Source organism: Puntigrus tetrazona, chromosome 12, assembly GCF_018831695.1.
Source record: "Puntigrus tetrazona isolate hp1 chromosome 12, ASM1883169v1, whole genome shotgun sequence".
NCBI classification, from domain to species: Eukaryota; Metazoa; Chordata; class Actinopteri; order Cypriniformes; family Cyprinidae; genus Puntigrus; species Puntigrus tetrazona.
The window spans coordinates 14,601,021-14,615,678 of NC_056710.1; the positions used below are offsets into that span (position 1 = coordinate 14,601,021).

General features: G+C 38.6%; 1 protein-coding gene across 6 annotated transcripts in view; it reads left to right on the forward strand.

Annotated features, from left to right (window-relative positions):
- rbfox3a (RNA binding fox-1 homolog 3a) overlaps positions 1–14,658 on the forward strand; it is a 363,663-nt gene that overhangs the window by 321,305 nt on the left and 27,700 nt on the right. For all 6 annotated transcript variants that reach the window (XM_043253944.1, XM_043253939.1, XM_043253938.1 and 3 more), the window contains 4 exons: positions 3,872–4,018; positions 10,190–10,243; positions 12,925–13,017; positions 14,553–14,613. In XM_043253944.1, coding sequence (XP_043109879.1) covers positions 3,872–4,018; positions 10,190–10,243; positions 12,925–13,017; positions 14,553–14,613 — 355 coding nt within the window. The remainder of the gene's footprint in view (positions 1–3,871; positions 4,019–10,189; positions 10,244–12,924; positions 13,018–14,552; positions 14,614–14,658) is intronic.

The following is a 14,658-nucleotide window of genomic DNA, read 5'->3' on the forward strand; positions in this document are numbered from 1 at the left end:
CGTGATGGATGAGGATGAAGGAGCGGGAAGAGGTGCAGCCCAGGGAGCGGGGGCACCAGGGGGTAATTGCACCTCCGCTTGCCCATCCATCTGCTCAGCTTTCCATCTACCACCATCAGGCAGGGGCTATGGGCCTCCGCCGCTCGCCGACCTCGGGCGGCATACACAAGGGGCAGGACGACAGGCTGTGTGGATCCAGAGCCGACCCGTGTGCTTTATCTTAACAGGGCTTGACTGTCTACATCGCTGCGATGATTGATAGTGCCAATGTGCTGGTAAACACGGTGTCCTCTCACAGAGACCCCGGAGAGCCCATTGGGAGAGACTGTGCATTAGAGAAGATGAGGAAGTTGTCAGATGGAAAAAGCAGAAGTTGGTGACCCTCGACATTTAATGGTTCAGAGGTTTCGCTGTCGTTATACTGTATAACCTGTAGCAAGAGTTCAAACTTACCTTCATCATTCTCAAATAAGACTGGTTTTTGATTACTGACCGGTAAAGGTGTATGTTTAGCATTGTATACACACAACATTTAGCGTAGTCATCTATACAGACTTTTATAAGAAAAGGGGCTTCTTAAACAGACTTGTTTAATCCAAAAATTCATATTCTTTTATCGGTTTTATGTTTCAGACCAGTATGACTATATTTTGTCTTTAAAGCATACATTTTAAACAATATTTGAATTTTTTTTGTCCATACGGTGCCAAAACATTGGACCAACTTTATGGACAACGTCAATATATTTATGTGTGTTTCCCCTAGCTACAGTACTGTACTGTAATGCTGTAAAATGAACATTTTTCTTTTAGTAAGGTAGTTTGAATACATATTACATAAGCACAGAAGACACTGTTTATTGTATCTCTATGTTAATTGCAAAAAAAAAAACATCTTGAAGATCCATAGAAACGTAAAATCACTTCTGTCATGTTACTGGTGTAATTTTCCCTGTAAAGACATATGTCCTCTGCAATAATGGTTTTGTTCAACGAGTTAAACTTTAAAATCTCATTTTAGCTGATATTTTATCATGCCATTTTTCACCCTCTCTCTGTAATGAGTGAAAAAATGAACGCCTTCCAGGTCCAAATCTTTTGCATTTGAGTTGGTATTATGTTCTTAGCTGTGTCTACATAATTGCATTTACTTCACCTTTTTCCTCTATTTTTCTCTGTCAGGGTGCGAACGAAAAGGGATGGAGTGATAGATATCTCATTATATCTTCATTACCTAATACATGATATATTGCCGTCTTCTATGATTCATATCTCTTGTGTGTTTTGTGCCTAATGAGGGGGAATTTGTCCAGCCCACTTATTATAATTAACTATGTACATGAAATGCAAGAAAACACGCTTGGAATATACAGATAAATCTCAATAATATTTTAAAAAAATGATTGAAAGATCAATTCAATAGGGATGCAAGGAAATCATGCGTGAGAAAGTTTTGAGTTTTTAATCTTCAGAATTCACTTTAGTGCTCATTTTATGTGAGAAAAGTTTAAGCCTATTCTTTCAGGCTGTTTTAGGCTTTTCTGACTTTTGAAAGCTTAATAAGATCCAAAAACGGTTTCACTATATCTAGCGTGTTAGCTCTCAGGCTGTTTGTACTCCATTGTCTTCCAGTCCTTTTTAAGTATTTAAGTCTACTACTATTGTTCATACAATATTTACAACATTTTATTATTAACTTGTTCTTCACTGTTTGTTCTGCAGACCTGAATGATCAGTTCAGTTCTGCTTTAGCTTCAGTGCGTTTGACATTTTCTCAGACAAAATTACACCTTACTGATAATATAGGCAAAAATACCCCATATTGTTACGCTGAAGCCATTTGTTATGAGAATATCATAGTAGTATAGTAAACTGTGGAGTGTACTGTTTTAGGCTAGAAAGAAAGCAGATAGCAACCGATAAGACACCCTGGCTTCTTTCTTTCTTTCTCTTTCTCTGTCTTTCTCTCTCTACAGCGTGAGTCTGCTCTAGTATACAGCTGTCTATGGGCCCAGCCAAATGTAGCTGCCTTCAGCACTTCTTTCTCATTGATCCTGCTAAGCCGGGGGAAGTTTAGCTGACATCATCTCTTCATCTGTGCTCCCATGTTCTTCTAATTCATTATGTACATGAAGGGCTGCCGCTCTGGTGCTGCGCTCACCATGCTTTTTCCTTCACTGAACATGTCTGCACACAGTAGCTGAAAAACAAGACAAACTCTTAAACGCAGAGGAGTCTTCTGCATCTGCCAGCCATTGCATCACGTCTGGATTAATTATTAATTCAGTTATGCACTAACCTGATCCTCCCTCAAGAGCATTTTGTTAGATAATATTTTTCTTTATAGATATTGATTTATTTTTTCTTTCTGTATTGTTTCATTATATTTGATATGATTGAATGTGCATAGGTGTAGATAAAAAGATATTATTCCCTCTTTTCTACTTAAATATGTGTTTGTTTATAAATATTTGATCACATTTTGGTTATTTTCCAGCTCGGAGTATGTTCAGTGTAGTAGGTACAGTGCAAATCTTTTCTTGAAGATTTTCTTGGAAGAATCTGCTCCGAAAATTGCATTGTTGTAAATGAAAATTAAATGACAATAATCATAATATTATTAATATATATATTTTATATAATGTAAATATTCTTTTTAGCATAATACTATTGTAACATATTTATTTATGTTAATGTTATAAGTAACATAATAATTTTTATATTAAATCATACAATAATGTTTAATTATTAATACTAAACTATTAATAAATCATTGTTGATTTCTAGTAGAGACAACAAATATATATATTTGGGGGTGTTTTTGGGGGGTTTTTATATTTGGGGTTCGTATAAAAAAAGTAACTTATTTTTATTAAAATCAAAAATGCCTATTTTGTATTTTTACTTTTTTTTTTTACAGTGTATGGAATTTTTTTTTTTATCAAATACACAAAAATTTAATTAGAACAGCTAAAAAAATGATCACCTTAGATACTTACAGTAATGTTTAATAATTATTACTGGCTGTAAAAAGAATCTTGGTTATTTCTTGTAAAGACTTATAAAAAAAATTTTTTATTTAAAATATTTGTAACTTAAATATTAATAATATATTTTTAGATTAAATTAACAATGCATATTTTGTTTTTATCGTTACATGTATGAAATATGTCTTTTTTATATCAAATAAGCAAAAAATTTTAAGTTAAATGGTTCTCATCTTGGATACTATAATGTTTAATAATTAATACTGCCTGTAAAAAAAAAATAATAATAATAATACAAATCTTGGTTGTTTTCTAATATAGACTCCACTGCATGAAGCGTGGTTTTTGCACTCAATGCGTGACAGGGCGTCTGGTCAGAGTCTGGTCAAATGAGGTCTTATGAAGCTGAAAGAACAGCGAGAGAAATGAAGGCTGTAGCGTCAGGGCTTGTGAGGTGAAAGATGAATGTGTGTCACGGACAGCAGTCCATCCTTGAGCACAGCTGTGTCACTACCATTTCCTCCACATGATAGACAGATGAGCACACCATCTTTACGCTTACTTTCTTTCTCCCTCTCCCATTCTCCCTCAGGTCTTTATAGGCGGCTGCTCAGTAAATGCATTCTCTGGTCTCCCCATGTCAGAGGGGTTTTTTTTTTCCCCTTAAATCTGTATCCACACTTCCTGACAGCTTCCTTAATCTTCACCGCCACATACAAATGTTGGCAGAGTAGAGGGAATTTGTAATATGCCACCAGCATGCCCTGATCTCCCCGTGCTCACCCACCCCCTCACCTCCCCGTAACCGTTGCCCGCTGCACTTTTTCCAGGTTGTGACGGCATTTGAGGTAGAAACTAACAGGGCTGTGCTTGTGTGTCTTTCAGCAAGCGGACGATGTGGCGCAGACAGACGGCTCTCAGCAGCTTCAGCTCCAGCCCTCAGACTCTTCGGAGAAGCAGCAGCCCAAACGGTTACACGTCTCCAACATTCCCTTCCGCTTCCGTGACCCAGACCTCCGGCAAATGTTCGGGGTGAGTCTCAGGCCTCGGCCAGACGGCAGCAGGTTATATCTCAGAGGAAGGCCTGATAATCAATCCTGTTTCAACCCTGACAAGGACATTGATCTTATATGCAAGACCCGTTTAGATACTGTAATTGTAATCTATTTTTACCTCCTCTAAAGTACTAAACTAGGAATGCTAATTTAAAAGACTTATACATAAAGAAAAAACATGTAAATGTGTATAGTTAGTTGGATTTCTGACAAAATAAATAGAACATGTTTAACAAATTAAGAAAATATGAACTAGTGTAGTCTATTTCCCAAACAAATGACTCTGTGAATCAGATCTTTTTATTGAATCAAACACATACAGCTTACAACTAACCATTAGACTTTAATTGTACTTTATATGACTGTGTGTAGTCCAAGATACACATTCGGTACTTTGACAGTAGTATTTAATATAGATACATAGATATATTGATAGAAAAATTTATGTAATTTGAAGGCTTTTCTCAGCTAATGTTTATGTATTATATGCACAAAAAAATAATAATGCAATTATATGTGATCACTTCAGTAACCAAGCAGAATATTATGTAATTAATGTGAACAAAATTGCAGACACTAAACATCCATAGTTAGACTATAGTCTAAATATTTTCACATAACTGAAGTATTTTATTTTTCACATTTTTCATTTTATCCCCCCAAGCCTAGAAAGTGCATGACAAAGTGCTAAATGATTTAACTGCGTTATATTAGTTTTCGTTTGTATATGTAGCTTGTGACAAGGGATCAGTAAAACTTGCTTCTTAAAAACAAGGGCATTCAATCAAAAAAGTATTGCTATACTGAGAGCGGCATCAGGCTTGGTAATGGTTGGTCATTATTTAGTGTTTTATCCACAACTACTGCTCCTCAATCTGCGTTTAGATGTAAGCACTCTCGGCTAGAATAAAAAACAAAACTAATGAACGACTCGCAGCTTTCTGTAACCGAAGAAACATCTGTGCCCGCCTCTCTAAGACTCGAGGACTCGTACAGTTAAACTCCAGCATACCTTTGAATTATCAGCAGCCAGCGAGGGAGCAGCGTTAAACACTGGCAGCTTGTTACTGGAGGCTACAGGCAGCGCAAGGAGGAGAAAAAAACGCTGCTGGTCCCAGCTTGTTAAAAACCGGAGTCTGTGTTTACTAAGGGCACTGTATAGCAAACAGTAACACTTAAACTGGTGGAGGACTCTGGGTACAGCCTGACTGCTGAGTCTTGAGAACATCTGTTCCTCACGCTCTTTGTTCTCTCTAAGAGAGGCTGTCCTCTCCTCTCTGCTCCTCTCCCGTTCTGCCCAGCGTTGATGTGATGAGCAGAGAGCCACACAGTGGTCCCACCAGTGGAGACGTAATTAATAGCGCTCCTCACTGTGGTTAAAAACTAGAAGTTTATCCTCATTAGGTTTGTGTTGGCTGACAGCTCCGATGTGAAAACAGGCACATGTGTGACCAAGTGTGTGTATGTTTGTCTGAAGAGACTGCTGCAACTTGCTGTGAAGTCTCTCAGGGACCCAGGGGTGCAATTATCCCGTGCCATAGATAGACTAGTGGGAGAGGATGGGATGGACAAGCTCTGCGCACCTCTAAAGTCCCAAAAATTGTGACTGAAAACACAGTGACTGATGCACAAGGGGAGAAAATTTCCATCTACTGACGGTTTCAAACTCCTTAAGCGCTTACTCAAGGGGTTTTTGGCTAACCCAAAACCTTTGACTTCTCCCCATTTTTATAAATCTCAAAAATCTATGAATCTATGAAGAAAACAAACTTTATTTAAGTTGTAATAATACAGAGGAATTACCTAAGTAGGTACTTAGTAGTAGTCATTGTACTTAAATGAAATAAAGTGTATAACTAAGTTATGAAACAGCCTGTAATTACAGTTAATTATGTAGAGGTAACAGATAGCTACTGTGACACATATGTAACAGACAGAGTCTGTTATACAGCTACTTAACACCTAAGTACAATCTTGATGCACTTTATTTTAAGTAGCTTATGCATGTGTAATTTTGTTGTAGTCAGAGATGTATTACATGTATTTACGCTGTGTACTAATGGGTTAAATCAAAATAAGCTTGTACACATGTGCAGCTGGATAAAGCGTACAGTATAGATACACATGAAGTACACTTAAGTACAATCTTGATACACTTTATTTTAAGTAGCTTATGTGTAGCTGTGTACTTGATACAGATTGTTTTATGCAAGTACATGTAACTCTTACTAAGCACTTACTAGGTAATTACTGTATTATGGACACCTTAAAAATTGTTACAGTTTATTTATTTGTGAATACTTGTTAATTATTAACTCAGACTTTACCCTTAATAAATTCTTAATTTTCTGCTCATTAATAGTAAAATAGTAATATGCTTAATTAGCACTAATAAATAGCTAATATTGTAGTAATATGCATGCTAATAAGCAACTTATAGGTGTTACCATTTATTTATTTAATATATTTTTAAATTGTATATTATAATAGTGTATCGTATATTATAATAGGTACCTGTTTTAGCACAACTTTAATAACACAAACTGTTTGAGATGTAATTGTGAGTCTATTGTGTCAGTGACAGTCTCGAAACAGAAGTAAATGTTCAATTAAACCTCCAAATGAATGCCTTGTATCTTTCAGTGTTACTTCTTTTGATTAGTGTAGATAAACAGTCACAGATCACACACACTCTTAATTCAAGACAGCTTTCTAAACCATTTCTGATTTCTCAATTTAGCGAGATGGAAATTCAATTTGGAATAGCTGATTATGAGAACTGCAATTTTACGAGTCTTTTTCCTCATTCGAGTACACTGGCTTGGGCCGTAGTCAAACAAAGAGCGACGATTAAAAAGCTCCATTACCCAACCTTATTTGAGCCTCATTTTATAATTAGAAAAAGACATCCAAAGCAATTATACAGATGAGTATGTGGATTTAATGCTAGTGTATGAAATTGGTTTTAAAGCACCACCATGACGATTCCACACAGAGGCTGCAGAATTGTGCAACTCCTCCCATAATACTCCCTTGCACTGATCTGAGCGATCCTACACTTCAGTGCATATGTATGTACTAGCAATAAAAATGGCCCCTAGCTCTGGGGAAAGTGTTAGTGTTAGATTAAAACAGGTATCTTGTTATTCTGAATTAATAGACCGTTATTCCCCTCGGTATTTCCCTTAGAGGTTTGAATCTTCTAAAATATTGATCACCCAAGGGACTGCAGAGGTTTACCTAGAATCTCAAACAAAAGCAGAAGCCCCATATGGTTTCGTAATGGGTTTATAATGATACCTGCTTGATTTCCAAACAAAACCATCTTAATGTCACACTACTGCCTTGCTTTTTTAACTACTCTCCCTCCGTTTTCACAGCAACTCTGACTCGCTTCAAACGTTTCTCGTGAAGCGTTTTCCCAACCTATCAAGTGTGTGGACCACCAGCTATCTCGCACTGCGATCTCCCATTGATCCTAATTTCATGTAGGCCTACACTCTTATTAAAGCTCTCTGCTGCAAGGCAGTGGCGATGATGGGGCCTACGGTGACTAGCTGTGATTAGTTCAGTTTTCCCAGGGATGACTACCCAGGGAAATATTTCAGCAATACCATAAGCCCATTAGGGTGGGTTAAAACCATTAGCGTCCGCAGACTTTGTTTAGAGCGAATCGTCTGCGGTCGTGAGCAGGTTCACGCTGAGATGCAAATGCCAGCGTTTGATTCCGGCTCTGGCGGGAGAAAAAAAAGCATCTTAATTTGAACAAATGGAGGGAATCGTGTCAAGTAGCAGCTGTTTGGGTTTGGCTGTGGAATTTGAATTGGGCTGGGAAAAAAAACAAGTGCGGTAGATCAAGCAACAGCCAGGCTGAAATGAACTGCGAGGCGTCACTTTTTTTTTTTTTCCACCCCGCTTGAGATCAGAGCGGCTCTCTCAGCCTCCTCCTCTCCGCAAACGCGCACATATACAGTCCGCCTCGGGTTCTCCCCACAGCTGGGCGGATGAAAGGCGGCTCTTCTTAACCTTATTAGTGACCCGGGCCCTCGATCAATCCCATTGAGCCGTAGGTGCCTGGAAGGCCCATTTCTCCCCTGTTGTGCTGAAATGAAGCCGATGCGGCCTGCTTGACAGGGTAATTAGTTTTAATGAAATAATACAGCCATTTTAGACAGCAATTAAAACCTGCTTTCATTCCTCCCATTAGGGGAACTTAAGGTTTTGCTTTCATTCCGCCGCATTCCGTAATGATCTCCAAAGCCGGCCGCGTTAAATGGAACGCTTAAGCACCGTTAACCCTCCGGGGAGCTCCGAGCTGGCCGTCACTCCTCTCCAGCGGCCGCCAAAGTGGAAGAGAGAAATGCAAACAGAACCTTTATCACATGTGTCACTTTGTGCGGTTGCTCTAATTGCTGTCCTACGCTTTCATACAAACAGTCATGCTTACTGGCACATTTATAGCGGTGCACCCTGGAGCCTCCTGTTTCCATCTAACCAATTATTCAGGCCTGTTCCAAATTACTTCTTAAAGAAGCTGTCTCCTCCTTCGGCTAGAGCGGCGGTGACCTTGCATTGGCATACGCTGGCATGTTTATTTTTTTATTGAAATAAACCTGCTTGATTCAAGGTCTCGTTGTGGAGCTCCCTAGCCAGGATCCCGATTAGCATAAGGCGAGGTTAACGCATGTTTCGTGCAGTGAGGGTGGTGTTTATCACCTCTAATCAGGCTGCAGTTTGTTCAGGGTTTACCTTTTGGCCCCAGGTATGAGTGACGTTCAGTCAAAGGCCAAGAAAGTTTTTAGGCTTCTTTCCTCAATGGGCAACCAGGCTGCAAATCCATATGCTCCTAGACAAAGCCGTATCTCGGAGGGAGTGGTCAACGCCTCATGGCTAATGCTAATTAGAGAATAAAAATGAGAGATTGGGCATTTCGGAGGGCCGTGAGAATGACAATCAGATAAAACCACAGAACGGAGCGCAAATAGCTGGAAAATAATAACCAAAGTGACAGGTAATTACGAGGATGGTATTCGTCACTGAGATAATAAACAAATATATGGTTTATCATCAGCGATGATGGCTGCTCTATATCCAATTATCCTTTTTTTAATTGAGTCGGGCGTTTGGTGTTAAGTCAAGCCAGAAATACCCTCTCCCGTGGCTTCGGCCAGCTTTTATCAGTCAAAAACACCACAGAAAATAACAAGCCATATCGTGTCATTAAGAGCACTGGTGCATACACAGCAGGGTTCCGCTGTGATCTTTTGAAGTTTGCTCCCATCAGCAGTATGTCCTGCTCGTTCCCAGAAACCCGACCCAGTCGAGAGCTTCATGTAATACAATTGGTTAGGCAGCTACAAATAACAGCCCTCAATTAAATTTACATCATAGCATATCAAATGTATTTGTAGTTTTTGTATGTCATGCAATGACTGTTTTGAACGATTCAAGTAAAAGTGGCATTTATTCGCTTATAAAAAAGTGACGTTTCCTTCGTCACTGGTTTTGCTCCTGAATGAATTGGTGTTTTGGAAGAATTAGGTGAGCGAATGATTTACCGACTAAATCATGAAGGCAGTCACTTGTCACAAGCTACAGAAAAAAGTCATCGAAAAATCCACACAACAAAAACAAAGCCTGACACTGAATGTTGTATACTGTTTTTTAGATCTATAATTGCTAAATAATGTGTATACTTTTTTACTTTCTATTAGGAAAACATGCGGTATACTCCGCAGTGTTTAAATGTTATATTAGTATTCCACCCCAAACACAGTTTCAGTCAGTTAACGGTGAGAAAAGTAGCAAGAGTAACTCAATAGCAGTGGGAGACTACATAATTAGCTTTTGTTGTAGTAATGTTGTAATGTGTTACTTTAAAAGTAACCCATTACTGATGAGTTGTGCTCATCAGTATCATTTCTCTGTCATGGCAAAGAAGATGGTGTGAAGGTTTGTCTTACGTGTTATGTCTTATGAAAGCGGAGGGTTTACTATTTTAGCTCCCTGTGCAATCAAGTGCTCAAGTTTCCTGACAAACTGCAGAAGAGATGAGTTCTAATTACTCCTCTCTCCCTCTCTGTCTTTCTTTCTTTCTCCCCTGTCTCTCCTCTTTTTTTTCCCTCCCCATCTCCTTTTCTCTCCACAGCAATTTGGGAAAATTTTGGATGTGGAAATTATTTTTAACGAGCGGGGCTCTAAGGTAAGTCAGCTGGAAGAGCAGTTCTTTGTCACTTCATACTTCTTCCTCCCCACAGGTCTCCTCTTCCCTTCATGAGCCGAATAATTACAGCTCTTACACAGCAGCCGCAAAGTGACTCAAACGTCACACTCTCACACTCGCTCACACTGAGCTGAGACACGTTTTGGAAAGGTAGCTACGCCGAGAGACAACTGAGCTGTTTCAGCTGAGTACGAGTCAGCTTGCCCAGTTATATAATTCAGAGAATGAACGTCTGACCAACACGCAGTGATTTTGCTCTTAGAGCTGTCCCGCTGTAATAAGATTCAGCTGTTTAAGTCTCCAGTCTTGCGCTAGAAAACGGGTTATATATAGCCATTCTTCCATACAGCGCTGCTGGTCTCAAAGGAGGGTGACATTTTGCTGAGGAGAACTTCTCTCACCTCTTCCTAGGTGATTCGCAGGGGTGAAGCTGCTGGAACAAACCGTCACAGTGCACTCAACCTAAGCAACGTGCATTATAAGATCAGCCGAACGTTCACAAATAACTTGTTTCCTGCTGGCCGTTTGAATTCCTGTGCAGTGGCTGTGTTTCAAAATCTAGTAAGCTGCTTACTTAGGGAGGCTTGATTCGCAATGGAGTCCAGTAGAGTCTGGCATTGGCGTATTGTTAAGCTAACGCTTTGATACGTTCGTATGCAGAAAATTACATTGACACATAATTATTGGAGAAAATCAAAATACACTAAAATACCTTTTACTGATTCTTTTCAGTATTAAATGATAATATGTAGTTTATATAAGAGTAAATATATATAATTTATATACATATTTAGAATATATTTCATATACATCACAATAGTATTTTACATATATATACATTTGTTTATGTGTTGACATTTTTATGTATTTATATGCATTAGTGCGTAGCAACAATTAATTATGTTGCTAAAACTTATCCAAAATAAAGTTTTTGTGTACATAATATTATGTTTGTGAACTGTGCATATTTATTATGTATATGTAACACACTCACATATAAATATATATATAAATATACGTACTATATAAATATATTTTATACATGCATACATAATACAAATAAAAAGTACACACGTATATTATTTACGCAAAAACGTTATTTTGGATATGATTAATCATTGACCAGCACTAATATTTATATAAAATCAATTTATATGCTGACTTAAAATTTTTCCAAAAGCATTTAGCTTTTAGTGCGCACCTATGACTCCTTGCTATGCTGACTGTAGGCAGCTCACTATAGATATTGGAACAGAAAAAGTACTGTATGTTAGTGTTATTTATAAGATAGTGGCTAAGCTTTCTAGCTGTGTAAGCTAATTAAATCCGTGATAAAAGGGAAAAACTACGAGCGCTGTGTTGAACACAGTAGCGCAAAATGTCAAAAGGATTAATTTTGCGACCCATTCCTTTTTGATTTTTCTGTTTCCTCGCGGGCCAAGGACTCCTGGGCTGGTCTTTATTCATGCCAGACGCAAGGAATGGAGTGTCCATGTATGCATATCATACTCACAGGCCTCCCAAAGCAATTACCAGGCCGTACTTGCAAAGTGTGTATGAACTAAAAGACCAGGGCTTGTTCCACACTCTTGTTTGCTGTGCATACCTAATAGCTGTTCCGGATATGGCGTTTGGGTTGCAGTTGGCCATAACTCACGGCTGACAGCGGAGGTGGGGGTGCGGGGACAGAGCAGGCTCTTCCTAGCTAGAGAGCAGGATTGTGTGCATTAAACCTCTGAGCTCCAACATGGCCTCGGAAACGTTCCTTACATTAGTTAATATCATTTAAAGGCAAGGGCAACGTCTGTAGTTTATAAATAATGAGTTTTATTAAGAATGAGTTATGCTTAGCAAGACAGATGGGAGATGCACTAATGTACACATGCATGCATGCCAAATGTTTCAATATTAAGAAATGCAGAATATGTCACTGTTGATTAATCTTAGATTGCTTTGTCTCTTTTCCAGTGGCTCTCGCCCTACAGTAGGGCTGCACGATAAATCGTATTTCAACCGTGATCATGATTTCTGCTTTTGCTCTGTTTATTAAGCAAATTCGTCATTTTTGCATTGGTAACATACATGGTTGTGGTTGCAAAATTTAAAGAGCAAAAATTCCTAAATGAGAGATTTTTTTATTTTTTTTTGTTGCCTCGACCTTACAAATTTGGAATTTAAATAAATGTTATATAACCAATATGATTTCTTCTAACTGTGCCATTTCAACTTCCTTTTACGCAGATTTGATCCATTTTTTCAAACCCTGGTTAGACGGGATTTGAACCGTTTTTTTTAACACCTAAATTAAGTTTTTTTTCTTGCTAAAAAATGCGCCCAGGTACATTTATGCCGTGAGACCAGGTTTGCTTTGACTAAATCTGCACTCGAAAAAGTGTACTTTAAGGTGCCTTAATTCTGACAAAATGATAAAAACATCAATTATATTTTTTCCCAAAAGTTAACCATTATCGTGCAGCTCTACCCTAACATCCTAATTTCACCTCTTACTAATGGATAAAAGCTGCAACCCTGCTGACTGTGACCTCTTTCTCTTCTTTCCTCTCTCTTCTTTTCACGCTCACATTTGTTGCCCATTCAAATATCTACAACCACCCTTTTTCATCCTCTATTGGGAATCCTCTATGATCACATCATCTCAGGGTTTTGGTTTTGTAACTTTTGAAACAAGCGCAGACGCAGACCGTGCACGGGAGAAATTAAACGGTACAATCGTAGAGGGACGCAAAATCGAGGTGCTTTCCTAATCTAACTATCAACACCCCACCATCCCCGTCCCATGAGAACATAAGCGCTGTCGGTTTAATGGAACATGCTTGTACCCTCTCATTGCATCCCAAACGTTCGCCCGCTGTATGCATGCTGCATGTTCCACATGTCTTTGGTTTTGTGGATACTTGTAACATATGTGATAATTATTGTGTGTGTGTGTGTGTGTGCGTTTGATGTGCATGCTATCAGATTTAATTATTTTTTGCTTTGATGTGTATGTGCAACTGTACTTAAAGAAGCTTTTGAGCTTTTTATCATCACTTACAGTGTGTGTTAACCGATGCTCCATCTCTAAAAATATACATTTTTTTTCATTTCGAGATATCAAAGGGCTGTCAGCGTAACTTCAAATCCCACTTGTTTATCCCAAACAGGTTTATTTCTTCTTTCGCATGTCTCGCTTGAGGACACACTTTTTTTTTCTCTTTTTTTCCCTCTTCTCTACAGGGCTATTAAGATTTTCTATAGGACAATTAAGATAATTCATGTAATGCGCAAACAATACCTAGACCTATATATCAAGGGAGAGTCGAGGCCAGTTGTTTCCTCAAGCTAAATGACCTCCGTGGGCCCTGTGGAACGGAAAGCTATTAACGCTAATTAACATGAGGGTGAAATACTAACATGGCTTTTGCTGCCAGCGGCCATGTTTAAATTCCTTTGGCGCCTCCCAACAAGCTGCTTGGCCTCGCTGTGTGTTACTAAAGTCCCTTTAAGGCAAGTCAGTTCACTCGACGGCCATCTTGGTAACATCCCTGAGTGGATATTTTCTGTGTAGGCAGCAGGCATGCAAGTGCAGCTCCTATTTACTAGCTCTGTGAAGATGATATGTTAATGATATTATAAAATCAACAACTGTTTCATGTAGCTCAAAAACATGGCTAGATTTTTTCATGCTAGTTCATTTACAGTGCAAAAAAAAAACCTCCGCCATAAGTGTTCAGATTTTTTTCATAAATTTTTTTGGTGTTATGTGTAACCTGAAGACCTTGTACAATATGACTCCTCCTTCCTGAGGTTAAATATAGCGTTCATGAAGCCGCCGCCTCAGGGTTGTAGTGTCTGGGAATATGTAGAGCTGTCTAGACAATGTGGCAGATTAAATTGCGGAGAAGGCCTCAAGGAAGCTCCCTCAGCTTGGCTAGTGGGGAATTCCAATATACTCTGGGTTTCATTAAAGCCCATTTCCAGAGTTGCTCTGTTTCATTACATGTTGAACCAGATGTCATCATCCAGCTCTTTTACAAACAGCCTGGATTAGATCCTACATCCAGCAGGAAAACAGAAGATCAGAGCTTGATGGATCGCTTTCATTTTTAGCATCTCATAATTTTTCAACTGATAATTGGAGCATGTGAATGTTTTTTTTTTTTTTTACTTTTTGCGGAGAAGCATGAACCAGATTTTTGTCACACTCATGCCTGTAGTGTATCATGCCCCGCATTCTTTGTGTATTTTGATTTGAGTTTTGTTTCTTATATCTACTTTTTCTTTACAGGTAAATAATGCAACGGCACGAGTAATGACAAACAAAAAAGTGGCCAACCCATATACAAACGGTAAGAGCTTTTGTTTTTCATTGTAAATGAAATGGCCCCAATGGC